This window comes from Melozone crissalis, unplaced genomic scaffold, assembly GCF_028551555.1.
Source record: "Melozone crissalis strain CALT ecotype California unplaced genomic scaffold, PUWL_Pcris_2 ptg000029l_1, whole genome shotgun sequence".
Classification (NCBI taxonomy): domain Eukaryota; kingdom Metazoa; phylum Chordata; class Aves; order Passeriformes; family Passerellidae; genus Melozone; species Melozone crissalis.
Window position 1 is genome coordinate 15,721,453 of NW_026535807.1, and position 27,081 is coordinate 15,748,533.

At 61.9% G+C, this 27,081-nt stretch overlaps 5 protein-coding genes across 7 annotated transcripts in view; 1 reads left to right on the forward strand and 4 right to left on the reverse strand.

Moving 5' to 3' along the window:
* Window positions 1-437: 437 nt before the first annotated feature.
* ZMYND10 (zinc finger MYND-type containing 10) lies at window positions 438-10,285 on the reverse strand. Its single transcript, XM_054281037.1, has 12 exons — window positions 10,191-10,285; window positions 9,571-9,679; window positions 8,929-9,045; window positions 7,860-7,913; window positions 7,622-7,774; window positions 5,675-5,763; window positions 5,293-5,393; window positions 3,929-4,101; window positions 3,524-3,649; window positions 1,638-1,759; window positions 1,338-1,463; window positions 438-740 (listed from the first exon to the last, which is right to left on the reverse strand). Exons 1-12 carry the CDS (start codon window positions 10,283-10,285, stop codon window positions 659-661), a joined length of 1,347 nt encoding a protein of 448 aa, XP_054137012.1. The 3' UTR covers window positions 438-658.
* A 138-nt stretch (window positions 10,286-10,423) lies between these two features.
* NPRL2 (NPR2 like, GATOR1 complex subunit) lies at window positions 10,424-13,965 on the reverse strand. Of its 2 annotated transcripts, none has more exons than XM_054281069.1 (11): window positions 13,858-13,965; window positions 13,628-13,719; window positions 12,972-13,140; window positions 12,621-12,729; window positions 12,210-12,346; window positions 11,839-11,936; window positions 11,620-11,656; window positions 11,413-11,476; window positions 11,221-11,338; window positions 10,880-11,022; window positions 10,424-10,569 (listed from the first exon to the last, which is right to left on the reverse strand). In XM_054281069.1, the coding sequence occupies exons 1-11, from the start codon at window positions 13,927-13,929 to the stop codon at window positions 10,502-10,504; spliced, it is 1,107 nt and encodes a 368-aa protein (XP_054137044.1). In that variant the 5' UTR covers window positions 13,930-13,965; the 3' UTR covers window positions 10,424-10,501. The 2 variants fall into 2 exon arrangements, with proteins under 2 accessions (XP_054137044.1, XP_054137043.1); XM_054281068.1 differs by having other exon boundaries at window positions 11,413-11,506.
* Window positions 13,966-14,154: 189 nt separating this feature from the next.
* LOC128939840 (transmembrane reductase CYB561D2) lies at window positions 14,155-16,056 on the forward strand. The gene is made up of 3 exons (XM_054281049.1): window positions 14,155-14,298; window positions 14,383-14,420; window positions 14,680-16,056. Exons 1-3 carry the CDS (start codon window positions 14,172-14,174, stop codon window positions 15,181-15,183), a joined length of 669 nt encoding a protein of 222 aa, XP_054137024.1. The 5' UTR covers window positions 14,155-14,171; the 3' UTR covers window positions 15,184-16,056.
* Window positions 16,057-16,251: 195 nt separating this feature from the next.
* Window positions 16,252-19,038, reverse strand: TMEM115 (transmembrane protein 115). Its single transcript, XM_054281028.1, has 2 exons — window positions 18,144-19,038; window positions 16,252-17,439 (listed from the first exon to the last, which is right to left on the reverse strand). The coding sequence occupies exons 1-2, from the start codon at window positions 18,995-18,997 to the stop codon at window positions 17,235-17,237; spliced, it is 1,059 nt and encodes a 352-aa protein (XP_054137003.1). The 5' UTR covers window positions 18,998-19,038; the 3' UTR covers window positions 16,252-17,234.
* A 2,602-nt stretch (window positions 19,039-21,640) lies between these two features.
* The window catches only part of CACNA2D2 (calcium voltage-gated channel auxiliary subunit alpha2delta 2), a 208,630-nt gene continuing 203,189 nt past the window's right edge, over window positions 21,641-27,081 (reverse strand). For both annotated transcript variants that reach the window (XM_054280705.1, XM_054280704.1), the window contains 15 exons: window positions 26,110-26,207; window positions 25,810-25,900; window positions 25,622-25,684; window positions 25,415-25,518; window positions 25,232-25,330; window positions 25,047-25,141; window positions 24,758-24,805; window positions 24,314-24,385; window positions 24,001-24,153; window positions 23,756-23,808; window positions 23,610-23,665; window positions 23,403-23,526; window positions 22,747-22,856; window positions 22,432-22,520; window positions 21,641-21,871 (listed from right to left, as the gene is read on the reverse strand). In XM_054280705.1, the coding sequence (XP_054136680.1) occupies window positions 21,743-21,871; window positions 22,432-22,520; window positions 22,747-22,856; window positions 23,403-23,526; window positions 23,610-23,665; window positions 23,756-23,808; window positions 24,001-24,153; window positions 24,314-24,385; window positions 24,758-24,805; window positions 25,047-25,141; window positions 25,232-25,330; window positions 25,415-25,518; window positions 25,622-25,684; window positions 25,810-25,900; window positions 26,110-26,207 (1,384 nt within the window). In that variant the 3' untranslated portion in view covers window positions 21,641-21,742. The remainder of the gene's footprint in view (window positions 21,872-22,431; window positions 22,521-22,746; window positions 22,857-23,402; window positions 23,527-23,609; window positions 23,666-23,755; window positions 23,809-24,000; window positions 24,154-24,313; window positions 24,386-24,757; window positions 24,806-25,046; window positions 25,142-25,231; window positions 25,331-25,414; window positions 25,519-25,621; window positions 25,685-25,809; window positions 25,901-26,109; window positions 26,208-27,081) is intronic.

Below are 27,081 nucleotides of genomic sequence, written 5' to 3' on the forward strand. Positions count from 1 at the left end.
CACCAAGGCTGCAGCCCTTTGGCAGCAGCTGCTGACCGGTGAGGGCTGGGGATGCACCCCAAGGCATCCCCACCAGTACACCCTGTTTACTGGCAATGCTGGTGGGCAGGGGGCCGAGCCCTCGGTGCTAACATCACATCAAGGGAGAGGAAATGGGGTGAATGGTCCCTGCAAGGTGGGAGATGACAAATACCCAAGAAACTCTTTCTCACAGCAAGAGGCTCGTGCAAACCACATCCTCTGCTCCCCACGCTGCTCTAACAATGGTAAAAGGCAGCATAGGGGCCTTCTCACTCCCTTCCCTCCCCAGCTGCAGTAAGGTAACCCCAACCTTATAGGCTTTTTTGGGTTCTCTGGGATTTCTGTTGTTGCAGAGGGGAAAATGGACACATGCCTCTAACTGTGGAAGGGAGGGGAGGAAGCAGTTTGTTACTTTCAGCTGGGAGACAAAAAGCAAAAGCCAAGCAGCTGTGGAATGCACAAGGAGTTTTACTGGAGAAGGCAGCACGGTGGGGTGGTGGGAGAGGAGAGGCTGACCCTGCCTGGGGCTGGGAGCAGGCAGAAGGGGCCTTTGCCAGCTTCTTTCCAGCTCTGGGCTGCATGCTGGGAGAATCTCTGCCTCTCTGAGCCATTGGCCAGAAGCCAGACACCTCTTTTCTTACAGGTCATCCACACTTGGCACCTTGGCCATCAGGTCACAGGCAGGCTTGTGCTTCTGCCAGTGCTGCACCTGGCATGCCCTGCAGAGGGGGAAGCTGTTCTCAGGGCACTGGAGTCACATCCGTCCCTGGGGGCAAAGCAGCCAGGGACAAATTCCAGCACATACCCCTCTGGGAGCTGGGGGAGAGCTGATACAGCCCAGCATTAGACCAAGGGGGGGTGGATGTGGCCCCAGTCCTGGGGGTTAAGAAGGTTTAACGCCAGACCTTGCCAGATGGTTCAGGACCAGAGATTTAATTTAGCGCCACCATCCCAGCTGCCTCATCCCAGCCTGTCACCTGCACCCACAGGGTCATGGGTGCTTTCCTACCAAGGTGGGGAGGAGGGAGGCAGTGTCACCACGGAAAACCCAGCCTGTCACTGCTGCCACTGTGGGCAGAGGCAGCTCAGCACCTCGCAGCTGCAACACAACCCTCACCAGCACCTCCTCCCCCAGCAGCCCAGCACATCAGCCTCCCCACAAGGTTTGGGAAGGTACATGGCCAGCAGAAAGCTGGTGGTGCTGAGCAGTGGTGGGACCACTGGCTTTCCTTGGCATTCCCCAGTGAGACCTGTGGTGCTCTGGGGAGCACTGGGGGGGCTGCAGGGGCCCCAGGAGGGTGGCAGGGCTCCCTTACCGTGAGCAGTACCACTCGTTCCGGCAGCGAGAGCAGCGCTTGGCTGCCTCTGCCCCACACACCCTGCAGCGGGGCTTGTCAGGGGCCAGAGCCTCCAAGATGTCCAGGCTGTAGGTCTGTGCCCACCTGTGCAGGCAGACAGGGGTGAGGCTGCTTACAGGCAATGAGCTGTCCCTGCTGCACCCTGCCACTGAGGGGACATCTCCAGGCAGTGCCACAGACCCCTCTGTGCTCCCAGTGCTGGGCCCCAGCCCTGCTCATGGCCCCACTGGGCACTCTGCACACCTGCCCCAGCCTCACCTGCGTGCCTGCAGCTTCAGCTCCTCATCAGTGGGGCTGAAGGCATGCTTCACCTGGTGCTTGGCAATGGCCTCCCACTTCCCTGAGTTCTTCTTGAGGATATGGTCCCAGATGACAGGAACCTGGTGGGAGAGGCAGGGCAGGAGGAAGAGGTGCTAACAGCCTGAAAAGGGTGCTGTGGTTTGGGGAGAAGGCAGCCAGGCCTGAGCACAAGAAGCACAGCCCTCCAGGAGGGCAAGCAGAGGCAGAGGTGCTCAGGGTGTGCTTTTGGGTACACGGAGGGGACAGATCCACCATCAGCGGGCACTGAGGTGAAACAAGGCCAAACCTTTGGGGTGCAGTTGGGAATGGGTGCTCAGCCTGGAGGCCTGGGCTGCTGAGAAGGAAGCCCTGGGAGCTCAGCACCCTGTGTGTGGCAGTGGTGTGAACCCCGTGCTCCAGGGCCGTTGGTCTGAGCAGATTTTTCCGCTCGTCACTTCCCTGAAAATGAACGAACGGGGAAGGGCTGGACAGCCAGAGGAACATCCCAGCCAAGAGCAGCGTGCCCAGCTCAGCCTCTGGAGGGGACCATGCTGCTTCAAACAGCACTGCCTTCTCCAGCAGGGTAAAAATAGCCAAGGAATGGGAGGAGGCTGCTCTGGGAGCAGGCAAATGGAAAAAAGGCCTTTCCTTAGCTTGGCTCAGCAACAAGGAGTGAGTTCAGCACTCTCTGAACAGAGCAGGGAGCCCATGTGTGTGCTTCCCACTGCCTGCCCTGGGCTCAGCACCAGCCTTGGCAGGGGCAGGAGCAGCACTGGCACAAAAGCAGAGCTATGGAGAAGGGCAGCAGCCTGGTGAGGGCTGGAGGAGGTCCCCAGCAGGGCAGCTGCTTGTCACTGGGCCACCAACACGCTGGCAGTCAAGGCACGGGGTGTGAATCCATGTCCACCTCCATCCCCCCTGCTGCCATCCCCAGCCCCAACAGCTCAGCTGCCAGTCTGCAGCTTCCCCAGCCCCAGCTCCCAGCCTGGGCCATGCCTCCAGCTCAGCCACAGCACCTCTGACAGGGCACAGCACCCTCCTGCCAGGCCACACAGCCAGCTGGGACGGGGACAGCGTGCTCCCACTGGGGACAGCGTGCTCCCACTGGGGACAGCCCAGACAGCCACTGCCCAACAGACCCATCTCCTCCAGGAAGTGCTGTGGGAGCCTCTGGCAGTGGGGAAGAGCCTCTGTGCTCCCAGTTCTTCTCAGCAGCCTCTCTGCAGGTCTTCCCCCACACTCAGTTTCTCCCCTCAGCTCACAAGAAGGCAGTAGAAACACATAAAAACACTTTTCTCCAGAGATTACCACCACATGAATTAAAACCCCCAAGAACCTCTTGGCTGTTGAAAGACCATCATGGCCAAACTCCCAAAGGCCCAGACACCAGCTGGGACCAGTTTAACTCCAGATTCTATTACCAGATCATGATGTCCCTCTGTACAAGTGTGCCAAGCAGCCTCAGACCAGGGCTGTAAAAGGGAACTTCCCTGGGGAGTCCAGAATTCTCCAGGAAAACACTGATAAATGTCAAATGAAGAGTTAATTGTCCAAACAAGCCAGTGCCCATGTCTGCCCCACACAGCTGCCATCCCAGGGGCTCAGTGTGAGCTGAGAGCTGTTTATAACCCAGCATTTATGCTTTTAGATGTGATTGCTTGGCCACTGCAGGGCAGGACAAGGCTCTGACATCAGCCACAGCAGCTTTGCTGGCAATAAGGGTGTAACTGAAACGGGTACTTGGCTGCTTTTCCAGGGGATCATCACTCCAGGGCTGAACTTGGTGGAAGAAAAAAAGGGTAGGGAGCCATCAGGCTTAATCCAGAGCAGCTGTAGGGGTGGGTGAAGGAAAAGCCACAGGATACCTGCTCCAAGATGAGATCCTTTTTGGGAGGAGCAGGGTCTGTCACTGCGAGGTAACTCAGAAATCTCTGCATCTCCACCAGGTTGGGCAGCTGGTCAATGAGGACATCTGTCAGGAATGCACGGAGCTGTGGCCATGGAGCGGGGACAAAAGTGAAAGGAGAGGGGTCAGAACAAGGGAGTGAGAGCTGGGGATGCAGCAGGGCAAGAGCAGGGCTGTGAGGGGCAGGGGCACCAATAGGGGGTCTCATGAGGTGCACTCACACACACAGGCTTTGCTGCTGCTGCTGCAGTGACAGACCTGCTGTCCTCACACCACTGGCTCCTGGAGCCCTCAGTGAGGATGGGCACAGATATCTGGGGGTGCCCAGTGCTGGCCAGGCCCCCCAGGTGCTGCAGGGTCCTACCTTGAGGAGCTGGCTCTTGTTGAAGCCATCGCAGCGGTATTTGCGCTGGCACTCGGGGCTGAGCAGCAGGTTCAGCAGGGCAAGCCACACCTGCCCATCCAGCTTGGTCATCTTCCCCTGCTCCTCAGGGGGCACCATGTGCCACGTGCCATTCTCAAACTTCTTCAGCTTGCCTGAGGGACAGAAGGACAGGGAGACACAGTGCTGCCTGGGGGAAGAGAGCTCAGAAGGGGGATGCTGGCCTGCGCTCCCTGCCTCGCTTCACCCTCTGCCTCAGTTTTCCCACCCTTTGCTCCACACAGCAGCCAACTTGGTACTGAGGCAAAATATTAGAGACCATGAAAAGCAGAAAAGACATGTATGAAACCAGTATTGCTGTGGCAGGAACAAAAGATTCCTGAGACATCTCCCTCTGTACTTGGCCAGGAGTGTAGAGCACTGGTGGGCAACACAACAGAGTGGGTGCAGAGACCCATTTTGGGGTACCAGCATGGCCACTCTTCTCAAGTTTCCTCTGTCAGGCAAAGCCAGAAGCAGCATGACTACAACAGATATGACAAAAGCTCCAACAGCTACTGTGTGGCTCTAGGGGATGGAGCAGGATGTGACCCTGCATCTGCACAGCCTGGAAATGCCTTTGTGCTCGTCTCTTTGCAGTCCCTCCCTCAGGGCCCTGATCAAAGCTCCCTCTCACAGCCCCAGCACACAGGCAGGGAGCAGGGATGTGTTTGTGGCTGCAGGAAAGAGGAAAGCTCCTGCAGCCAGCTGGGCTGCTCTGGGCAGGCACAGCCCCTGCTCCCTGCAGCTCTTCCTGCCCTGCCCCGAGCGGTTCCCACGGCCCAGGGAGGCAGGGGCAGCCTGGGGGGCTCTGGGGGCCTTGCCTGGCTGCAGAGCTGGGGTTACCATAGCCAATGGGCACAGCCTGATCAGGGGCCTTTGGCAAGAGTGAAGCTCAGGGATCAGCAGCACAATCAGAGCAATGTTTGCTGCCTGGGGGAGAGCCCATCTGGCTCTAGAGAGTGCTGCCCCAAAAGGTGCAGAGAAGCTGGGATGGGTACTGGTGTTTCTGTGTGCAGAACACTCCTCAGAGGAGCACGTGGGGCTGGCTGAGGTGCTACACTCCAGTGCTGGCTGTGATCACTCAGAGACCCAGCCCTGTGTGAGGATCAGCCTTTGTTTGGGAGCACTGCCAGGTTCCCAGCCCAGCTGTGCTGCAGCTGCTCAGAGCTGAACAGCTCCAGGAGGGAGCACTGAGGAGCTGGAGGGAGGGCAGAGGGGGAACAGCTCCGCAGGGGCTCCCACAGCAGATCCCAGGGGATGCACATCCAGCACAGTGTCCCAGAGACCAGGGGCATGATCCATACCTGCTTCCCAGCAGCTCCAGGGGCAGTGTTCCACCAGCTCAACAAGGAGGCAGGGCAGGTTGTGGGTGTTCAGCATCCGTGTCAGGGCACTCAGGGGCAGACTGGAGATTTGACAGAAACGGAGAAATGGCACTAACAGATTAATGCCAGAATTTGTGTCTACAAATGCTCCCTGAGGCAGCTGGGAGAGGCAGGAGAGGAACAATGATCTGAGTTCCCAGGAGTAGCATGGAGCAGGGTGGATTGCTGCTGTGTTTCCTCCCAGAGCACAGTGCCACTGCCACTGTGAAGTTGCTGAGGGGGGTCCAGGGGTCCTCCTGACCCCACAGGAATCCCATCCACAGAGCTGGGCACATCCTCTGCTGCTGCTCCTGGGCCCTACCTGTCCAGATGGTCAGTGATGAAGCGCAGCACAGACAGGGCCTTCAGGGAAATCTCAAACTCCATCACCTCTGCCTGCTTCTGCAGCTCCTGTGGAGGGACAGCAGCAGCCTTGGTTGGGATTTCAGGCCCCATTTCCCAGGAGCTACAGAGAGGCAGGCTGTTGACTGCACTGGTAACCACAGTCTGGGTAGGAAAACAGCCCTGAAAAAGTTTCTTGTCTCCACTGTGCCAGCACTGCCTGTTTGCCAGCACAGCCACAGAAGTGCTTGCAGCCCGGAGCTGCTCTTCCCTCATGTCCCTGTCCCTAACAGGTCATGGGTGGCTACTGACTGCAGTGCTCCTGCACAGGAACACCCCCTGAAAGAGGCTGGCCCCAAATTCTGCCTCTCCCCCTTTCTGGGACCATCTTGTGGCCCATGGCCCTGCAGAGACCTGTGAGGGTTGAAGGAGGGAGGAGCTGCATGATCAGCAGAGGAACCAGAGGAGGAGGAAGAGGAAGGAGAAGCTTGGCCCTGGTGCAGCTGCAGTCCTGCATCCACCCCTCCTGGATGTGCCTCTTCCCTCCAGCTTGGGAACAGCCAACTCGAATATCTGCTGTGGTTATCCCAGCCCCCAGCTGTACCATGCTCTGCAGGCACCCAGGTCCTTCCCTTCCCCTCATCCCCATCAGCCTGAGCACTCTGGCTTAGCCTCTCTGAGACCAGGGCAGGCCCATTCTCAGAAGTGCCAAGTCCTTCTCCCTGGCTTGGGCAGAGCTTCTCTCAGTCCCAGATGCAGCTCACACTTGATGAGCAGAGCTCTGACCTCAGCTTCCTGTATTTCTCCAAAAAGCCACTGCAGCAGTTGCTGTCCAGATTTCTGTGGGCAGCAGCTCTGTGCTCCCTGTGCTGGTGCCCCACAGTTACTAAGAGAGCCCTGTGGGCTCTTCCCTGCCTCCTCCTCTCCAAACTGCCCTAGTGAGGTTTGTCCCACAGCTCCTCCTTGTACCCAGACCTCATCTCTGCTGCCTTGAGACAGAGACTGCCTTTTGTCAAGGGGACAACAGAACAGGGGTTACCACCATACACAGCTCCAAAGGACAACAGGCTCCACAGCCCAGGAGATGGCAGGAACAGCTTTTTCACAGGGGTTATTGTACACAGGGTCAGGAGAGGCTGGAATGAATCAGAGGAAACCAGGCTCTCTGGAAGATGAGTGCTTTTGAGAGTCCTATTGGCTAGAAAAGGCCTGGGTTTTTGTGTTCGTGTCAAAAGCAGTAACAGAGGCACCCCTTTCCCCTCCCCAGCTGGGAAAACATTTCCTGGAAAACATCCCTATTGTGCTCCAGATCCCTCCACTTCCTTCCCTTTTCTGAGAGAGAAGTATGTGCTTGGGCAGCAAGCCAAAGGATGGAGGGGAGGTCCAGGCTCTGCCTTTAGCCCTGCTCTCCCAGACACTGCTCCTGCTGTGCAGCTCCAGGTGCTGGGGAGCAGCAAAGGCAGCTCCTGCTCTGGGAAGGGGTGTGTGTGCCAGCCTGGGAATAGCTGCCTGGGAAAGCTCTGGGATCAAGGAGGTGTTTCTCAGGGAATAAAGGAAGCTGGGGGAAGGACATGAGGACAATTCCTGGTTGTTAGGAGAACTCTCTCATGGTTAACCTGGCTGGCTGTACTGGCAGCCTGACCCGGGGTGGCTTCCCAAACTTCAAGGAGAGATATCTACACAGCTTCCAGGAGCGACAGCAAATGGCCAAACCCCTCTACTGAATACTTTGCCCATCAACTCCCCAGCATGTCCTGCAGGAAGCCTCAGGCTGGCACTAGCAGCAGGCAGGGCAGGGTGGAGGGGGGTGGATGCAGCCACAGGCACAGGGAAGCACCAGACACCCCGAGGTGGGCAGGAGGTGCCGGGGCTGCCACCCATGGAACGGCCTCCATGTGCCCAGGGAGCTCCAGGGCTTTCTCCTGACCTGCATGGACGAGGGGCTGGCCAGAGGCTCAGCACGGAGCTCTGCTGAGGTCGCTGCTGGGGCCGCGGTGCTCCGAGCTGCCAGCAGGGTCAGCTTGCGGTGGCAGTAATCGATCAGGTCCAGGATGCTGTCCTCGGCTGACTCGCAGATCTCCTGCACAGCCACAAGGGGCTCACACAGCTCAGTCCTCAGTGTTCCATCCCAGGGGCTTCCCACCTGGGAAAGCCGAACCTCTCACCTTGTGAAAGAACACCGTCTCCAGGAGGTTGATGATGGAGGCTTCGTGGTGCAGCTGTGGGAGGAGAATGGCAACAGTGAGTGACAGTGGAGCAGCACTGGGACAGGGAAAAGGGCTCTTCTGAGAAGCTGCTTATGTAGCTGTGGCCAAAGAGAAGAACACAAGTGATGCAACCTTCAAAACAGCTCCAGTTCATGCAGTTCATGTTGATATTTATGCTGACATGCCTGTGACACTCCAGCATGCCAATGGAGGGCCACACTTCCCAGCAGGCAGGGCTCAGCCAGTGCTGCAGGGCAGGACAGCCACTGCCCTCGGGCACGCTGCAGCTCTGGCACAGAACAGAGCCAGTGCCTGAGCTGGGGCAGTGCTCTGCAGGGCTGTGCTCCTGCAGGCCCTGGGACTGGGGCACACAGCCCTGTCCAGGACTGGGAGCTATGGCATAGCTGCCCTGAGGCAATTGGCTGCTCAGGGAAAACACCACCTTGCCCCTGCAGGGTGTTACTCTGGACTGAAAATGGGTTAAAACCTCCAAGCCTCAGGCAGATGTTCCCTTAGCTCAAGGGCTGCATCCCTCTGCAAGGAAGCCCAGATCTGGAGATCACTCCCTTGCCAAGAATGGCTCAAGGGACCACTGTACCCAGGAGCTCAGTAATAAAAAGTTACATTTTTGTTAGCCCAGAGGCACATAACACTGGAGTGCCTCTGGCTAGAGAAAAACAGTGCTCAGAGGGGGAAAAGCCCCCCAGGGAGCAGGGGCAGCACTGGGAGCCACAGCCAGGAGCACAGCTGCCTCAGGAATGGCTTTTGCTGCACCCAGCAGCCCCTGCAAGCCCCTGTGTTGGATCACAGAGGGGACAGCTCTCCACAAAGCCAAGCTGCCCTGGGAGTGAGTCCCTGTCCCTCCTGGGGCAAGGCCACGGGCTTGTATGGATTTTGGGAAACCAGGCCCTTCTCCCTGTGTCCCACTGCCCACCTCAGCCCCGAGACCTTCAGGGTGACATTTATTTTCCAGCAGAGCTGTGCCTGCCCCATTTGCAGGCTGGTTCCCAGCACCCCCTGTACTCACCACCACGTAGATGGGGAAGGTGCTCCTCGGCTTGAAGTCCTGCAGCCGGCACAGCACGGGGAAGACCTTGTGCTTCCAGATCTCCACAGAGATCAGCTCCCCAATGAGAACAGGAATCTGGACAGGGAAGGGATGGGGAAGTGAGGCCTTTCAGACCAGGGCTGCAGGGGGAACCAGTCAGCCCCACTGGAGTCACCCAAGGAGGAGGGTGGCCCTGGGGCACAGTCTGAACTCTTTCAGCTCAGCAGCCAGCAGCTCCTCACAGCAGGGCACAGCTCCTGGGGCTGCAGAGGGGGAAGGTGACCCCAAGGAGCTGGCCAGGTCCAGGCAACCTCACAGCCTGAGGGGTCCCAGTCCCCCTCAGGCATAGGGCAGAGATCTGCAGCTGGAGGAACCAGTGCATCAAGGAGACCAAAACAACCTCCATGAGAGAAACCAGACACCAGCAAGTAGAAATACCACAGCTCGACCTTTAATTTTTTGAAAAACCAAACTGGCACACCACCAGTCAAACGCCTTTTCCAGAGACATAACACATTATTCAGCATTTTATTCCAAAATTGCACACACTGCCCACAGGGCGAGCCCAGCTGGAGGCTGAGGGCCAGCATGGGGATCACTCCTGCACCCAGGGAGGCTCACCTTGGCATGGCTGACCAGCAGCTCGGTGAGGAGCTGCTCCTGGCCCGCTGAGGCGCTCAGGATGCCGTGCATGTTGAGCTTCTCCACGTACTCGTGCTGCCGAAGCCATCTGGGGGGCAGCCAGCGGGACACCAGTGCCACAGAGCTCTGGGGGCTGCCCTGCGAGGGTCCCTCAGGCAGGGAACCTGCTCTGTAACCCCAGCCCCATGCTGTGTGTGCCCTGAGCCGGGGCTGCACCTCCCCTGGACAGCCCTGCTGCCCCCACAGCACCCTTTGTCAGCAGGGACAGCACAGAACCAGGGGGAGCCCCTCCATCACCCCCACCCTCACAGACACCCAGAGTTTGGGACTCCTCCTCACCCGGGGCCCTCCAATCTCCCCCAGTCCTTCCAGGAACACTCCAGAACTGCAGCCCCTTCTCTCAGCCCACCTCAGAACCAGGACTCCTCCTGTCTACCCAAAACCTTCTGGGAACCCCCGTTACCCCCACTGTGACCCCTGGGAAGGCCCCAAACAGGGCCCCCTCCTGTGCTCCCACAGCCCCAAAAGGGACCCCCTACATTTAAAGTCCCTCTTTCATGTTCTCCCCCTACAAACACCCCATGGCCGTGTCCCCGCACCCCTGCCCGCCGATGTCGCGCAGCTCGGAGCCCTGCAGGGCTCGCACCAGCGCCTCGGCCTCGGCGGGCGGCAGCGGCCCGGGCACGGCGGCCATGGCGTGTGGGTCGCTGTGGCAACGGCGCCGCCCACAGCGCCCCCTGGCGGCGCGGGGGACTCGGGGCGGGCCGGCGGCAGCGGAGCGGGGCGGGCTGTGCTGCCCCGTGGCGGCGCGGAGGAGCGGCCGCGGCCAGCGGGGACACGCGGCGGGGACAGCGAGGGACACAGCGGGGATGCGTGAGGGGACACAGCTCTAGAGAGGGCTATCAGTGCGTCACTTCCAGCACACGATGATGTTGGGGTCGTTCTCCAGGCGCTCATCCAGCTCCTTGTAACTCATGCCTGGGGAATAAGATATTGGGGTGTTAGTACCTGTCAGTGGGGCACCTGGCAGCAGTGTCAGAGGCTGGGTGAGGTCCCCAAGCCCTGCCACAGGCAACATGGGCTTGGCAGCCTGGCTTGGAGAAGAGCCTGGCCCACAGTCCCGTCTCCCTGCAGCCTGAAGGCTCCCAAAGGGGCAAGAACCCAGGGCCGGTGCCTGGCTGTAGGCAGGCAGACATGGCCGTGTCCCCCAGCAGCCCAGGGCAGGCAGACATGGCCGTGTCCCCCTGGGGCACACACACACGGAGCAGAGGATCCTGTGGATCCGTACCAGTCTTGCAGCAGATCTCGTCGTAGCTGTGGCAGCCCGTGTACAGTCGGGCGGGGTGGCTGCGCTCATCCCGGGCCACCTTGACTGGGTATTTCTGCAGCCGCCGGATCAGGCCCTTCATCAAACCAAACTGGATCAGCCTCCTGGGGATGAGGAGCAAAGATATGGGAACACAATGCCAAGGTGCCAAATGGCCCAGCTCCCCACATTCCCTTCTGTTCCACACGCCCCACCACTGCCTCACATTTCCTACCCTACAGACACAGGGTTGGTACTTCCTGCTGTCTCTGCCACCCCCAGTGCCACCACTGCCCTCAGGGTGTGATTAGGAGGGCTCTGACCTCTCATCCACCCTCTGGAGCTGGAGGGTGTAGCGGGAGATGAGGTCTCGCACGGTGGTGCCAGGGCTCAGCCCGCAGTACAGCTGGAAGACATCCCTGAGGCTGGCTCGCTTGTGCCCTGCAAGGACAAGTCACCACTCAGCTGCCCTGTCCCCCTGCCTGGGCCAGCATCCCCAGGCAGCGTCACTGTACCTTGTTTGGTGACATAGGACAGACACTCTTCCTGGAGGCACTTGTCATCCACCAGGTCCTGGACCTTGGGTGTGGTGCAGTAGACATTGGAGTACTGGAGGGTGATGGAAGAGCAGCTCTGCTCAGCTGCAGCTGTGACAGACAGGCCTGGCCCACCCCAACCCTGCCGCTGCCCAAATCCCCTCACTGCCCCACGGGCCGACCCACCTGGAGTATGGAGACGAGAGTGACGACCCCGTAGTACCTGCAGAGGGACAGGGAAGGGTGAGAGGAGCCCTGTGGCAGCCCCCACCCCCCCCGGGCTGGGCAGCCTGGCATGGGGACACTCACTCACAGCAGGTTCTGCACGGGGGGCACTCACTCACAGCAGGCCCTGCACGGGGGGCACTCACTCACAGCAGGTTCTGCACAGGGGCACTCACTCACAGCAGGTTCTGCACAGCGATGCGCACCAGGTTCAGCTCCACGTCAGCCTCAGCTGAGATCTTCTGGACATGCCGGAATCCATCGATGTAGGGCAGGATCTGGGAGGGAGAGGCAGGAGGGAAAGGGCAGAGAGCACTGAGGCATCAGCCTGAAGCCCAAGCAGCTCTCCTGGATCTGGGGGCAGCTGGGATGGGCAGGCTCCATCCCCAGGTGTGCTTTATCCTTGGGCTGGTGAATGATTTGCTCACAGGCTCAAGCACAAAGCCAAGGGCAGCACCAAACTGTGCTCATCAATGTGGGGATCTCCAGGACAGCCCAACTCCCCCAGTGGTCTGGAAACAGATCCCCATCAAAGTGTTAATCACACAGACCTGCTGCGTGGTGAGATCCCACTGGGAGTTGAAGAAGTCATCCTTGTCCTGGGTGAAGACAGGGACATCGTACTCCTGCACGATGGGGGGGTCTGGGCGCTGCTCAATCACCTTCAGGTGGATGGTGTTGGACTCATCTGCTCGGGAAAAGGGGAAGGCTCAGTCTCTGTGCAAAACAGTGCTCCCTCAGGAGCCTGCAACCATCAATCCCAGCACACCACAATGTCACATAGAACAAGGTGTTTGCAGCCCATAACCCCATCCCTTGGAGCCAGTTAGGGCAAGGCTGGCTCAGACACCCCCAGATCCAAGCACAGACAGGCAGAAAGCTGCAGGGAGAAGCACAGGCAGAGCCAACCTGGGCAGGGAATGGCCCAGCTGTCTCCCAGCACAGCCCTGTTCTCGACATACCTATGGGCAGGGTGCACTTCCCTTTGGCATTCAGCTCTTCCAGCAGGATGGTCATGATGGGAACCAGCTTCTGTTTGCTCTCCTCGTTGGAGATGAATCCACTTTCCAGCTGAAGAGAGCAGAAAGTCAAGTCAGCTGCTCCCCCCAGGATTACTGGCTACAGCAGCCCAGATCCTGTTCCCCTTTAGAACTGATCTGATCTGTAGGAAAGCAGCAGCACAATCCCCTCCTCAGTGTAAATCCAGCCCTGTCCCAGCAATGCTCAGCGGCCCCCACGTGCCCCAGGACCCTGCAGAGGTGCCCAGGCTCTGTGGGTGGGTGGGGAGGCAGCCTGGCCATGCCCAGCCTCACCTCGAGGGTGGTGAGGTACCCAGCCAGCTTCTTGACAATGGGCTCCAGCGCGCAGGCCTTGGCTCTGGCATCGCACACGAAGCCCAGGTTGAAGAGCAGAGCGTTCCTGCTGTACTTCTTGTGCTCGATGCACACGGGGCAGCCAATCAGCTTCTTTTCCATGGCCGTCCTGTGGGGACACCTGTCACCTGCACCTGCGCCCTCAGGCAGTCTCCAGTCCCCCACAGGGAGGGCTCACAGCCAGCTCTGCAGGTAGGGGCTTCTTTATATTGCAGGAAAAATGGTGCCTAAGCCCTCATGCCCAGAGTGCAAATCACAGTCTGAAGGGGGAGTGGGGAGGAAAGAGTCCTCAGAAGAGGAAACAGTTTGCTTTGGAAAGCAGCACAGCCCTCCTGACTGGTCTGACCTTCCTGCATTTAAGGCTGGTGGAGCAGCAGATGCAGCACCAGCCACTCCAAATGTGACCGCCCACCCTGTGCAGGGGTACCTGGGACACCGCAGTGACCCTGCTGACCCCGGGACAGGAGCCCAGCGCTGGCAGTGCCACAGCACCGAGCTGCTCCGCACCGAGCTGTGCCCCGCACCGAGCTGTGCCCCGCACCGGGCCCGCCGGGACAGTGGCTCCCGGACAGGGACGAGGCTCTGCCCGCACTCACACGGTGATCAGCTTGTTCTGCAGCTCGGGCTTGGTGATCACGTACACCTGGATGGTGTCAAACAGCTCCCGGGAGATGAAGTCCTCGGGGACCTGCGGCGGCACAGGAGGCTCCGTTCCAGCCAAGCGCGTCCCGCTCCTGGGAGAGCCCACCACCCCTGTCCCTGTGCTCCCTTCCCCGACGGTCCAGTTCCAGCCCCCGCCGCGGGCCCCGGGCGGCTCGCCCCGCACCTGGTAGGTGATTTTGGGCCCGAGCGTGGGGTGGAACTCGCTGAAGAACACGCACTCGATGCGGCCACCCATGGCGGGACGCGAGCGGCCGAGCCCCGGCCCAGCCCCGCCGGCCACCGTAGCTCCGCTCCCGCGGAGTCACAGGGCTGCGCGGGGGGCGGGCCCTCACATTGAGCGACAGCACTTCCCGCCACTCAGGGCGCCGCAGCGCGGCGGGGCGGGCCTTAGTACTGATGGACAGCCCCCCCAGCCAATCGAAGCCCGCGCCGCGGCCCGGCCATGTCGGCAGCGGCGGTTCCGCCCGCCCGGCCAACATGGCCCTGACGGCCGAGACCGAGTCCCGCCTGTACCGCTCGCTGCGCGTGGCCTCCGGCGCCGCCGCGCACCTCGTGGCGCTGGGATTCCCCGCCGCCGTGGCCGTGCTGGCGCGGCCCGGATCCAGTGAGTGCCGGCGGGGCCGGGGCTCGGGGAGGGCCGGATGTCTGAGCTCACCTCAGCTCACCTCACCCTGCGCTTCCCTTCCAGGTCTCTTCTCCTGGCACCCGCTGCTCATGGCCCTCGCGGTAAGTGCCGCTGCCCGGTCACCCCCGCTGCCAGCGGAGTGCCTGGGTGGTGAGTGCCGAGCCCCGGGAGCCACCGGGTGATGGGAGGCCGAGCCCCGGGCGGTGGGTGCCCAGCCCCGGGAGCCCCCGGGTGATGAGCGCCCAGCCCCGGGAGCCCTGGTGCTGGGTGGCTGAGCCGCGGGCGGTGGGTGCCGAGCCCCGGGAGCCGCGGCGCAGCGCCGTTTGTCCGGTGCCAATGGCGCTGCCCTCTGCCCCCCAGTTCTCGTTCCTGATGACGGAAGCGCTGCTGATCTTCTCCCCGGAGACCTCGCTGCTGCGCTCCTTCTCCCGCAAGGTCCGGGTGCGGGTGCACTGGGCCCTGCAGCTGCTCGCCCTGCTCTGCGCGCTCCTGGGGCTGGCGATCATTACCTACAACAAGCACCTGAACGGCAAGGGCCACTTTGTCACCTGGCACGGGCTGACGGGGCTGCTGGCCGTGCTGTACGCCGGCGGGCAGTGCGCCGGGGGCGTGCTCCTGCTCTACCCCAAGCTGATGAAGAACTGGACTCTGGCCAAGCTGAAGCTGTACCACGCGACCTCAGGGCTGGTGGGCTACCTGCTGGGCTGTGCCAGCCTGATGCTGGGCATGTGCTCCCTCTGGTTCACCACCACGGTGACCGGTGCCTCGTGGTACCTCGCCATGCTGTGTCCCCTCGTCACCAGCCTGGTTATCATGAACCAGGTGAGCAATGCGTACCTGTACCGCAAGCGCAGCCAGCACTGAGGGCTTGCTGCTGACCTGAACTTCCCAGAGCGAGCTGGGCCTCCCCTTGGAGAGAGCTGGCAGCCCCCCTGCTCGCACAGGCTCTCCTTGGAACTTGGTTTCTACCTACTCATCTTTCCTTAGTCCTGGATTGTCCGTAGTGTCTTGTCCCTGGGGAGCAGCTGCTCCAGATGTGTGTGACACCTCAGCCCTGCCTCGGTGGGGATGTTCCCTGGCACAGGTAAAGCTGCCAGTCCCTGTGGCAGCTTGGTGCTCAGTGCTGGGAAATGGAGGGCTCACTCAGGATTCCTGCTTCTTTCCCCTTCCCACGCAGGGCTGCTTTGGAGCAGGCAGGGCAGGAGCCATCCTGGTGAGGAGGGCAGGGAGTCCCTTCCCTCCCGGGGGCTGCAGCAGGCACCACGCTGCCTCTCCTGCCACGGGGGCAGCTTGACAGCAAAGCACAGGGCACGGTTGTGGCTTCAGCCTGGCAGGGCTGGGGCAGGGTGGTGGCACCCCAGCAACGGTATAGCAGCAGGTGTGTCCCCATGGCACGGGCAGCTCTGCCCCAAGGGCCTGGATCTGGACACCCACTGCCACGCACAAACCCCTCCTCCGTGGGCTGGGCTCGGCCTGCCGGGGTGGGGTCAGTTTACAGAGCAAATTACTGAGCCGGGCTGTGAACGTGCAGCCAGCAAGGCATAGGGAACAGTGAGCACGGGGGGAGACACAGACCTGGGCAATGAACCCTTGGGAAGGCAGGAAGAAACCTCCTTGCTGGCACAGCAGCCTTCCTTCCAGCACGCATCCTGCTCCCGGCAGGGCTGGAGAGCTGGGAGCGGCTCCCAGGCTGAAAAATTCCTCTGTATCCAGAGCTTTTATTCAATAAAAATTTCAGGCAGCTAGAGTGCAACATGCCCTCTTTACTTCTTGGGTGGGATGGCTTTTGGGGTGCAGGCAGACATCTGTCCCTGCTGGCAGCAGCTGGGAAGGAACCCCCTGAACCCCCTCCCCAGCTCCTGACAAGAGCCCCCAGGGGCTGCTCTGGGCCGGGCCCCCACCCTGCCCGTGCTCTGCTGCAGGAGCCACCGCTTTCAAAGAACTCTTTATTGATACCCAAAGGTCTGTGTTCTTCCCATTTGACAAAACCTTCTCGTGTGGTCCTTTAAAAAAATAATCATGACACTGCTGATCCACATCCAGGGCTGGGAATTGCCCACTGGATCAGGAGCTGTGGAGGCTGTCGCAGGGAGCATCCTCTCCATCCAGGAAAAAAACTCCATCAACAAAGAGGGAGGGAAAAGAAAGGGGGAGCCCATATTCTACCTGCAGGAAAGAAAACCTGCTGCCAGAGGAAGCAGCTAGAGTCCCACTGTAAAATTAATTCCAGCTTCTAGTGTAATCTGGCAAACGGATTAGCCGGGGAGCAGCCAAGGGCAGCAGCTCCTCACAGGGGGAGGGGGCAGGAGAGGAAGGAGGAGAGAATCCCCACCATGAGAGCCTGGAGCTGGCAGTGCTGCAGCACCACCATGAGGGGCTGGGTGGCCTCTTCCTGCCCAGGGTCCTGTCCCCTCCTACCCAACAAACTCCTCACCGCCCCTGGTGAGCTCCTGCTGGGGCAGGGGGAGGATCCCCACGGGAAAGACCTTTGGAAGAGGAACCCACCAGCCTTCCATTGCCTCAGTTAGGGACAAAACTACCTTCAGAAAGGAGAAAATACGTGCTGAGTGCTCTGGCCAATCCCTGGCACAGAGGAGAAGCTGACTTGGATCCCAAGAGGACCAGCACAGCGGCTTGGGGCAGGGATCAGCCCCGTGTCCCTCTCCCAGAACAGCTCCCGCTGCCTGCCCCGACTCCACGGCCTGCCCCGGCTGGGGGAGTGGCTCCAGGAGTCCCTGTCCTCACGGTGGTGGCAGTGTCACTGTCCCGGGTGCCGGGTGCTGGCCGCGAGCAGCAGCAGAAGCGTTGGAATGAGGTATCCCCCAGCCTGCGCCGCGGGAGGAGTCCCCGCCCCGGCCAGGGGGACACCAGGGGGATTAGCAGCTCTCACACGGAGACAGGGCGGGAAGGGCCGCTCACAGCTGCGCCGGCGCCTCCTGGAAGCTGATGAGGTTGGACTCCTGGCCAGGGCTCTTCCCGGCCGTGCCGGGCTCGGGAAGCAGTGGGCTGTCGGCCTTCGCTGCTGCTGCCGCCTCTTCCTCATCATCCTCCATGCTGGGCCAGGCTGATTGGTCCTCCACGCGCTTCAGCCGCTCGTTCAAAGCCTTCAGGGCCAGCTGCCTGCAGGACAAGGCACGTGGGCAGGTTAACCCGGGACAGCGGCTCTGCCCCGTGGGGCACTGGGCAAGGCAGTCCTGGCTTCCTCCCAGCAGGAAAGGGTGGGTTCAGCAGTGCTGGGGAAGACCTGAGCGCCCGGGACTGCTCCACAGACATGCACTCCGGCTCCCAGACTACTGACACGGAGTTTTCAGGCTACGTGGTGCAACTGGAGGCTGTCAGCACAAGGGCTGCTCCGGGAATGGGGAATAAAGACATAAAGCAGAGCAGGGAAAAGGGAGTGCCAGCTCCCTGTCCAAACCCTCCTGCCAGGAGTCAGGAAGGCCAGTGCTGGCTGTGCTGGAGGGCTGGGCTGTGGGGCTGACTCATTGCCCTCCCCTGGGCCAGAGAGAATTGGTGGAAGGCTGCCACAAACATGGGCTGTCACCCCCCCAGATTGTATCCCTTTCTTCTGCAGGAACCCCTAACCCTGTCTGCCCCTTTTGCAGGATCCCCCCTGCTTTTCCACTGCTGCTCCACATCTGCAAGAGCAGGATAATGTCCCACCAGCTCCCTGAAATGCTCCTCACCACCTCCGTGGCAGACCACATGGAGAAGACCCCTCCTGAGCCCCTGCACCTAAATATCCCCCCTCCTCCTTGTATTTTAAACCGTACCCCCGCTGTCCCTAAACGCGATCCCGCAGGGCAGGGCAGGGCAGGCCGTACCTTCTCCTCTCGGCGTCCTGGGGGTCCGTCCCCGGCAGGCTGATGGTGATGGAGGACGGGGCACCCACGTCGTAGCGCTTGACGGTCTTGCGGCACACCCGCACCTTCACCAGCACGCTGTGCACCAGGTTGGCTACCAGACCCACCACGGGCTGCAGGATCTCGGGGAAGAAAGTGGCGAAGGCGAAGTGGTCGCTCATGTCTCCGCGGCCTCTACTGTGCCGCTGGTAGAAGCGGAGATAGACCCAGCTGGAGAGGAGCCCGAAGCCGTACGAGGCCAGTATATTGCTCTCGACGAGGGCAGCGAGCCGCAGCAGAGCCAGGAGAAGGAGCAGGAGCATGGGGACAGCCTTCATTCTGACCTGAGGCACCTTCAGTACGGTGCTGTCCCCCATGGTCTGCTTGAGGGCCACCAAGACCCCCCCGAGGAAGCCCAGACCGCCGTGGATGCGGACGGCGAACAGATAGTGGAGGCGGAAGGAGGCCACATAGGTGAGGAAGTAGGCGAGGGCGGCCAGGAGCCCCACGGAGATGTTCACCACGGCGAAGAAGACGAGCAGCTCCAGCGCGCCCCACAGGGGCTCCAGCAGCCGCCCGGCCGTGCCCAGCGTGGCCAGGCTGGCCGCCAGCCCCCAGGCGCGCTCCTCCACCAGCCCGTGCGTCAGCAGCGTCCACACCCAGAAGTTGGGGGGCAGGAGGTAGCCGGGCGTCACCCCCAGCCCGTAGGCCGTGTCCAGCCCGAAGGAGAGCAGGTACAGCAGCACCGCGGCGGCGCTCAGCGACTTCACCACCACGCTGGTGCCGGCCAGCGCCGCCAGGAAGTGCTGCCGGGCCACCGGCAGGTACCGCCGCATCTTCGGCCCCGCGGGCGGGACGGGGCGGCCCCGCGGGGGCTGCCCGGCCCCACCCGCCCTCCTCCCCGCGCCGGGCCCCGCGCGGCCCCCGGCCGGCCCCGGCCCCGCTCTCTCCCTCCGCCGCCGCCTCGGGCCAGGCCGCGCTCGGACCCTCCGCTGGGCCAGGCCGGGCACGGACAAACAGGGCCGCTGCGCATGCGCGGAACGGGGACGCCGGGGCGGAGCTGTCGTGAGGGCGGGGCCAGGGCGCCGCGGGGCACGCCGGGATTTGTAGTCCGGCCACGTTGGCAGAGCGGGGCGACACGGGACACACGGACGGGGGACACGGGGGAACACGGATACGGAGGGGAGACAGGGACACGAAACGGGAGGACATGGGACAAACGAGCGACACGGACGTGGGGGGGGACACGGCAGGACGGGGGGGAGAGGGGTGGGAGAACACAGTTATAGGGCATGAAGGACACAGTCATGGGGGTGCGTACAAGGGGGGGGGAGAAACCCCGGGAAATGGGGACACGGAGGGCACTCGGGGACATTGACCCCCGGCAACCGGGGGACACGGGCATGGAGTGGGGCGTGGGAAGGGTGACACGGTCCTGCAGGGATAGGGAAGATGGGGGGGCTGAGCCCCCGCTGTGCCCCAGCCCCTCTGTGCAGCGAGCGGGCTCTGTGAGCCCCGGCTCTGCGCTGTCCCTGCCCCGTGTCCCCGAGGTGCAGCGGGGTGAGGGCAGTGTCCCACCTGGCAGAGTCCCCCGATACCCTGTGCCCCCCCCGTGCTGTGCCCCCCCAGCCGTGCCCACGGCCCCGCGCAATGACGCAGCCACCGCCTGTGAAGTGAAAATATGAACATTATTTAATAACTGAGTCTCTGTAATAAACCATTTGAAAATATTTTACAAGGAGTCACACGCACGATATCTTACAAATCGTCTTTTTGTTGGTTTTTTTTTTTTTTAGTTTTCCAACTCTTCTGTACAAAAAAAAAAAAAAAACCCAAAGAAATTAAGAATAAATTAAAGAAAATCAATTAAAAACCCAATGCCTTTGAATGAGCAGAGAGAAGCTTTCCGGTGGGGACAGGGCAGGAGGTGACCCTGGCGGGACGGGGGGCCCGGGGCCACACCGCCCGTTCGTCTCATTGGTTTTTAACTTAAAATAGACTATATATGTATATATTTATAGGTATGTATAGTGGTGGTTTTCTGGCAGAGCACCTAACTAGACTACAGAAGTACACACACTCCCGGTAACACAGAGCCATCTGTTCAAACACGGTTCCCAGAGACAGTAACCAAACACACACTGAAAAAGCTACAAGCAGAATGACCATTAATTAACCCCAGCACTAATTAGCGCCTGGCGCCCTCCCCAGCCCCCCCGGGGTGGCCGTGCCGAGGGGGCTCCCCTGGACCCGGTTGATGGGGTGGCTCTGAGCGGGGTGCCCCGGGGGGGTGAGGGTCCCCAGGGCTGCCCAGGGACCCCCGGCACTGCCGGGAGCAGCGGGGGTGGCACCCCGGGTGTCGCGGCTGTCACCGCGGTGTCACGGCTGTCACCCTGCCCCGTGCCCCTCCAGCCCCCGGCACCTCTCCAGGCTGGGTTTGTGGGGTGCAGTGGGGTCCGAGGGGTGCCAGGGCAGAGCAGCCACGCTGTCCCCTCCCCGGCACCCGGTGGGGTGACTGGGGGGTGCCACCCCCGGTGAGCGCCACCTGCCCGCATCCCCCCCCCAGGCACGGCCCCGCTGCCCCGGGACGGGCCCGGGCCTGGCACGGCCCTTCTGGGGACATGTGGCACGTCCCGCTCCCCTGGCACTCGAGGCCGTGTGGCTGGGCCCGCTGGGGACAGGGGACATGTCCCCGGGGACGAGCAGCCCGGCCCGGCCAGGCCAGTGCGGGTTCTTTGGCAGGGCAGGGGCTCCCAGGGCTGGAGGGGGCAGGGCTGAGCGGGCAGGATTCACAGTGATCTGCAGAACGGAAAAGAAACAAAACACATTTTTTTTCTCCCCCTCCTTTTCACGCCAGTATCTGTGCCCAAGGACGGCTGAGCCCAGCGCGGGGGCCGGGGCTCCATCGTGCCGCAGGCAAAGGCCACTGTCCCTGTCCCTGTCCCTGTCGCTGCCCGCTGCCAGCCCCAGCCCGCAGGGATGAGCCCGCAGGGATTGCAGCTGCCCCGCACGCCCTGGGGCCGCTACCGCCAGAACAAATGATACTGACCCGCACAGTCAAGTCCTTTCTTTCTTTCTTATTTTTCCTTCCCCCCATTTTTTTCCTTTTTTTTTCTTTTTTTTTTTTTTTTTTTTTTTTTTTTTTGTTTGTTTTCCCATGTGTCCTCGTTGCTGACAATAAACCCCGCCGGTCTCCAGGTGAAAATGTTGGAAACTCGATGTAGAAAGATCTGCTTTAAAATCTTCAGGCTAAAAAAATAGGCGAGGCGGATGGAGGAGGGGAGGAATTGAGGGCGGAGGACACCGACGCCACTTTTCCGAGTCCCGGTGGCCGGGAGGGAGCGATACCAGGGCCTGTCCCGGTGCCCGCTCTGTGGGAGCCCCGGCCCGGTCCCCGCTCTGTGGGAGCCCCGGCCCGGTCCCGGCTCCGCCGGGAGCCCCGACCGATCCCCGGCCCTTTGGGAGAGCACCGGGGGGGTCCCGGGGCGGCGGAGGGGGCGTCGCTCCCGCTCCAGCGGGCCGGGGACGGGCATGGAGATGGAGGTTGAAAGAAAAGAGAGCTGGCGGGGGCGGCCGGGGGGCTAAAGGCAGGCGGCCGGGGGCAGTGGGTGCCGGCTGGTGCTGGAGTAGAGGAGCAGCAGCTGCAGCGAGAGCAGGACCCCCAGGGACGGGGAGAAGGAAGCCCCTCGGCCGCAGTCTGAGGTATCTTCCTGGGTGGGTGAAGAGAGAGAGAGAGGGGCCGTGGGGCACCCCCGGCAGTGCCTCAGCACCCCAGGGGCACCCACTGCCCTGGCACGGGCACCCACTGCCCTGGCAGGGACATCTGCCACCTCCCCGCAGCCCTGAGCGCCTCCTGCCCTGCAGCACAGCCCCGGGGCCACCCCATGGCACTGCTCTCCCAGGGACCCCTCAGAGCTGTGACCTCCCCAGGGAATACTCCGGGGCTCCTGAGCCCTCTCCCTATCTTCCCAGGGTTCCAAACCCCCATCAGAGGGGTCCCCCCACCCCTCTGGGTGATCCCCTCATGGCCCTGTTCCCCCTGGGGGACACCCCATGGCTCTGCTCCCCCCAGGGGGGACACTCACCTTTCCACTTTCTACTCAGGGCTCCCCTGGGATCCCCCCATGGCTCCATTCCCTGCTCAGGGGAACCCACTGCCCAAATTTCCCCAGTGGAGCACCCTCTGGGAAACCCCCCATGGCTCTGCCCCCACCCCAGAGGATACCCCCACCCCTCCCAGGGCCAGCCCCAGCCCCCCTGCCCCACGTACTGTTGCATTGTAGTCGAAGCAGATGTGGGGGCCTTTCCGGTAGCGGGGCCTGTCCACCAGCTCACACTGGTTGGGGTCCCTCGGGGGGGCTTGGCAGGTCAAGGAAACCACCAGGAACAGGGCAGGGGGGGCTCCTAGGGCACCCCCAGCCCCTTATAGCCAACTCCCTCCACCCCTGCCAAACTCCACAGGTCCCTGCCCCCCGCCTGTCCCACAGACCCCACGTGTCCCCCCATCTCGCTGCCACCACATCCCGGTGGGATGGAGCTGACACATCACATCCCTGTGGGATGCAGCTGAGCCATCAAAGGATACCTCTTACCTCTGCCTGCAGCAGCTTGACAGACTCACACTGGCTGCAGATGGGCTTGTCAGCCACCACGAAGAGAAGGTTGGTGTTGGCCAGTCTCTGTGCATGGAAGAGCCTGGGGGTGCAAAGGCAGTGGGACCCCCCCTTACCCTGTGCCTCAATCCCCCCCAGCTGCCAGTGCCAGCCCTGCTGAACCAGCAGCATCTCCCCAGACCCTATTTAATCACCGTCCCTGTCCTCCTCCCCATCCCTGTCCCCAGCTTCATCCCTATCCCTGACTTCATGCCTGTCTGCATTCCCATCCTTGTCCCCAGCCTTGTCCCTATCCCCATTTCCTGCCCGGGCCTGCATCTCCATCCTCATCTCCACCTCCCTGCCCATCCCCATGCTGAGGGGCTGCCCAGGGACTCAGCCCTGATGGCCTTGTTGGCCTTTCAGGGCTTGGCTCCACAGAGAGGATCCCTGGGGATGCCATCACCCACAGCCCACGGGGACACCACTGTTCCTCTCTGTCGCCCCCTGTGGGTATCACAGTCCCCCTGAATGCTGCACAGCATCTCCTACTGCCCCCACAGCGGCTGCTGCATGGGTACCTTGGCACAGGCAGCCTCGGGGGTGTCCCCAGCCCTGCCCAGGGGTGGGACAGTGGGGACAGACCCACCTGGAGCAGTTGCCGCAGTCGATGATGGCGTTGTAGGTGGCGTTGACGGTGCTGAAGTAGTACTGGGTCTGCTTCATGATGCAGCTCGTCTCCCTGGCCTCCATGCCGTCCCCCACCACCTCCTCTGTGCCAGCACAGCGCTGTGGGACAAAGGCCACCAACCCCCCAGCCCTGCCCACCCCCAGCCCAAAGCTCCCCAGCACTGACCCGTCTGGAACCAGCTGCTGTAGGTGAGGCTGTACAGGAACTGCTGGAACAGGGACCTGGGCAAGCAGACCGTGGCCACGTCAGCTGTCCCAGCCCCAAGGACACCCCAGTGTCCCTTCCCAGGGAGGGGACGTGGCAGGACTCACCAGGCTGCGGCCGAGGTCCACCAGGCGAGGCTCAGCAGGTCGGCCACAGTGGGCTGTGGGTAAACAGGGGGCGGTGAGCCAGTGGTGCCCGTGAGGGGCACTGGGGACACACTCGTGGGTCCCTGGGCTCCCAGAGCAGCTGGGGACACACCCGTGGGTCCCTGGGCTCCCAGAGCAGCTGGGGACACACCCGTGGGTCCCTGGGCTCCCAGACAGCTGGAATGCAGCATCCCCTGGGTGCTCACCACGAAGACGCCGCGGGGCGCTGCGCCCGTGTTGCTGGGGGCCTCGGGGGCGCAGACAGACTGGAAGTCGTAGGACTCCTTGCGGGCGTAGAAGGAGTTGTTGTACAGGGCAGACATCAGGTTGGCATCCACCTCGCTGAAGAACTTGCCCACCTGAAATGGGGACACCCAATCTGCACCCAAATGCCACCTTGGCACGGGCTCCCCTGGAGGGGACTCGAGTGGGGCTGTGTGACAGAGTGCCACAGCCATGAGCTCAGGGTTCAGCTCCCAGCTGGCATCCCTGCCCCAGGCAGCTGCGGGCACCGCTCACCTGGTACCAATGGTCCTCCTGGTTGGACAGCACCAGGAAGCCCCCATCATCAATGAGGACACAGATGAGGTCCTGGGGAAGGAGGGCAGTGTCATCCAACCCTGGCCATGGCCAGGGCAAGGCAGGACCAGCAGGGAGGGTGGCAGGCTGTCAGGCAGGGGGGCAGGGCGGTGTCCCCAAGCCTCAGAAGCATCTCAGTGCCAGGAGCACCCATGCTGGGTGCAGGGAGCAGGAGACACCTCCCACCCTGGAGGTTTAACAGCCCCCTCAGGGGGTCCATGGTCCATGGGGCAAGCCCCAGGCCTTCATCCCTGTGGGTCTGGCTGAGCTTGGGGAGCAGCAGGGCACAGGGTGGGTGCACAGGCTGGGTAAGCAGGGGACAGGGACCTCTCCCAGCCATTCCATACACCCCCACCAGTGCCCCCACCCCTGCCCACCACCCACCTTGTTGTTGGCCTCACAGTCCATCTCACAGCTGCTTGAGGGGTCACACTGTCAACCAAAAGCAGGGCAGAGGGACAGGTTAGCAGGATGGTCATGCCCCCAGAGCTGTCCTCCCAGCCAGAAGGGGACATGCAGGGTGGTGTCCCCAGAGGCTGGGGACAGGAACCCTGAGGAACAAACTCATTCCAACCACAGGCACCATGTCCCAGCAGTGCCCCCCATCAAGCAGAGCTCCCTCCCTGCTCTGTCTCCACTCCCATCCCCTGGCAATGCCAGCCCCAGGACGTACCCGGCGGGTGCCCAGCTGGTCTCGGTCTGTCCGGTTGCTCGCCAGCACTTTGAACTTCTCAGCCCAGGCCTCCAGGTCCAGCTTCACCCCCACCACTGGGGCAGTGGGAGACAGGGTGAGCTGTAGCCTGGGGGAGTTGTAGGGACCCCCCAGCCTGGCACCAGGGCACCCAGCTCCCCTCCTACCTGCGGGCTTCAGAGTCTTGCCCCCGATGCTGAGCTCCACGGCGGTGCTCACCAGGATCCCAATGGTGTTGTTCTCCAGGTCCAGCCCCCGGTAGCCAGCTGTGGAAGGCAGGGGTGACATCAGGGGACACATGGAGCCAGTGCCAGCCTGGGTCACACCCCGTCCCCTGAGCTGGCACCCACCATCTCGGTAGGGTGGCTTGAAGATGTAGCCCTTGTTGTCCAGGCTCCTCCGGTAGAAGCTGGCGTTGAAGGGCTCCGGTTCCTCCTCCCAGTCATCTGCGGCCCTGGCAGGGATAAATCACAGACATGACTGTCACTGTCACCTCTGGTCCCACCAGAGATGGCCCAGCAGGAGCAGACACGTCACTGTGCAGGGCAGGCACTCACTTGTTGGGGAAGACACGGGTGATGCCCCCGTCGGTGGCTGCGAACACAGCCAAGAGGCTGTACCTGCAAGGAGAGGCCCAGGTACACCAGCCATCAGCGGGGTTTTGCTCTGCCCCTGCCTCACAGCCCATCCCAATCCTCATCCCCAGACAGTGCTGCCCACCCTGGGCCATCTCCCCTCCACCTACGTGTTGAGGTCCTGGTCCTTCCACACTTGGTCCACCAGCTGCTGTGTGATACCTGTGTCCAGGATTAGGTTGTGCAGGAGGAAGTTGTCGCCTTGGAGAGGAGGAGGAGGTGAGAGCTGACCCCATGAGGGCCACCCATGTCCCCAGCTCTGTCCCAGCACCCACTCTGCAGCAGCTCCCAGGACCCCAACCCCAGCACAGTTTATCCCCTGCTCCATCTTGCCCTGAATCCCCATCCACCCCCGACCCCCCAGCAGCCCCCCCCAGCACCCCCCCCCAGCAGCCATCCCAGCTACTCACACTGCTTGGAGTCTGGGGTCACCTTTTCCATGAGGGCAATAAAGTTTTCCAGGAACTCGGTGTTGTTATCCGACAGGTCGAGGTCTTTGCAATACTCTCTGGGGTTTGGGGACAAGGTTTGTGGTTCGTGGGGATGGAAAAGGCAAGGTCAGTTCTGCCCCTGTGCTGCCAGCACCCAGGCTTGACAGGGACACAGTGGTGGTGACGTGCCACCTCTCCTGGGAGTGTCACCTGCCAGGGGAACTGGCTGTGGGCACCTCTGCAGAGTGCCCTGTACCCAGCCCCAGCTGCCTGCAGTGCCACCAGGGAAGTGTCCCACCAGTCACCGGGTCTGTCACTGCCACAGGCACTGAGGTGCTGTCACCTCTGCCAGGGCAAGCTCTGATGGATCCTGGTTTGCCCAGAATGGTACAACACCGCGTCCATCTCTCCCCATCCTGCTGGGGCTACTGGTGGGACTGGCTGCCTCTGGCACTGTACTTACCTGTGGGGCTGTGCCCACCCTGCCCTGCCCCTGTGGCACCCCAGGGATTGGGGCTCCATTGTGGGTGCCAGCAGGGATTTGCCTCAGGATTCTCCACAGCTGCACTGGCAGCACCAGGCAGGCACTCAAGGCCGTACCTGTGCCCTTTGCACAGCTGGTTGGGTGCTGGCTGAGCCCCAGCTGGTGGAGATGGGTGCTTGCCCACGGGCACCACTGGCCCTGAGACACTCCTGGGACAAGCAGTAGGGTGGGTGCCATGTCCCTGCTTCAGTCTGGGACACCCTGAGCACAGAGTCCCAGCCCCACCGATGCCAGGGACAGCTGCAACCTGTTGGTCACCACGAGACTCTGACTGGGTGGCACAGGTTAGTGCCACCCCAGAGTGCCAGGAGCCTCCCATCCTCAGCAGTGCGGCTGTGAACGGTGCCAGGGTGCTCAGGGCTCCCCCACTCACAACCCCTCCACCAAGCTCCTGACTGCCAAAACCT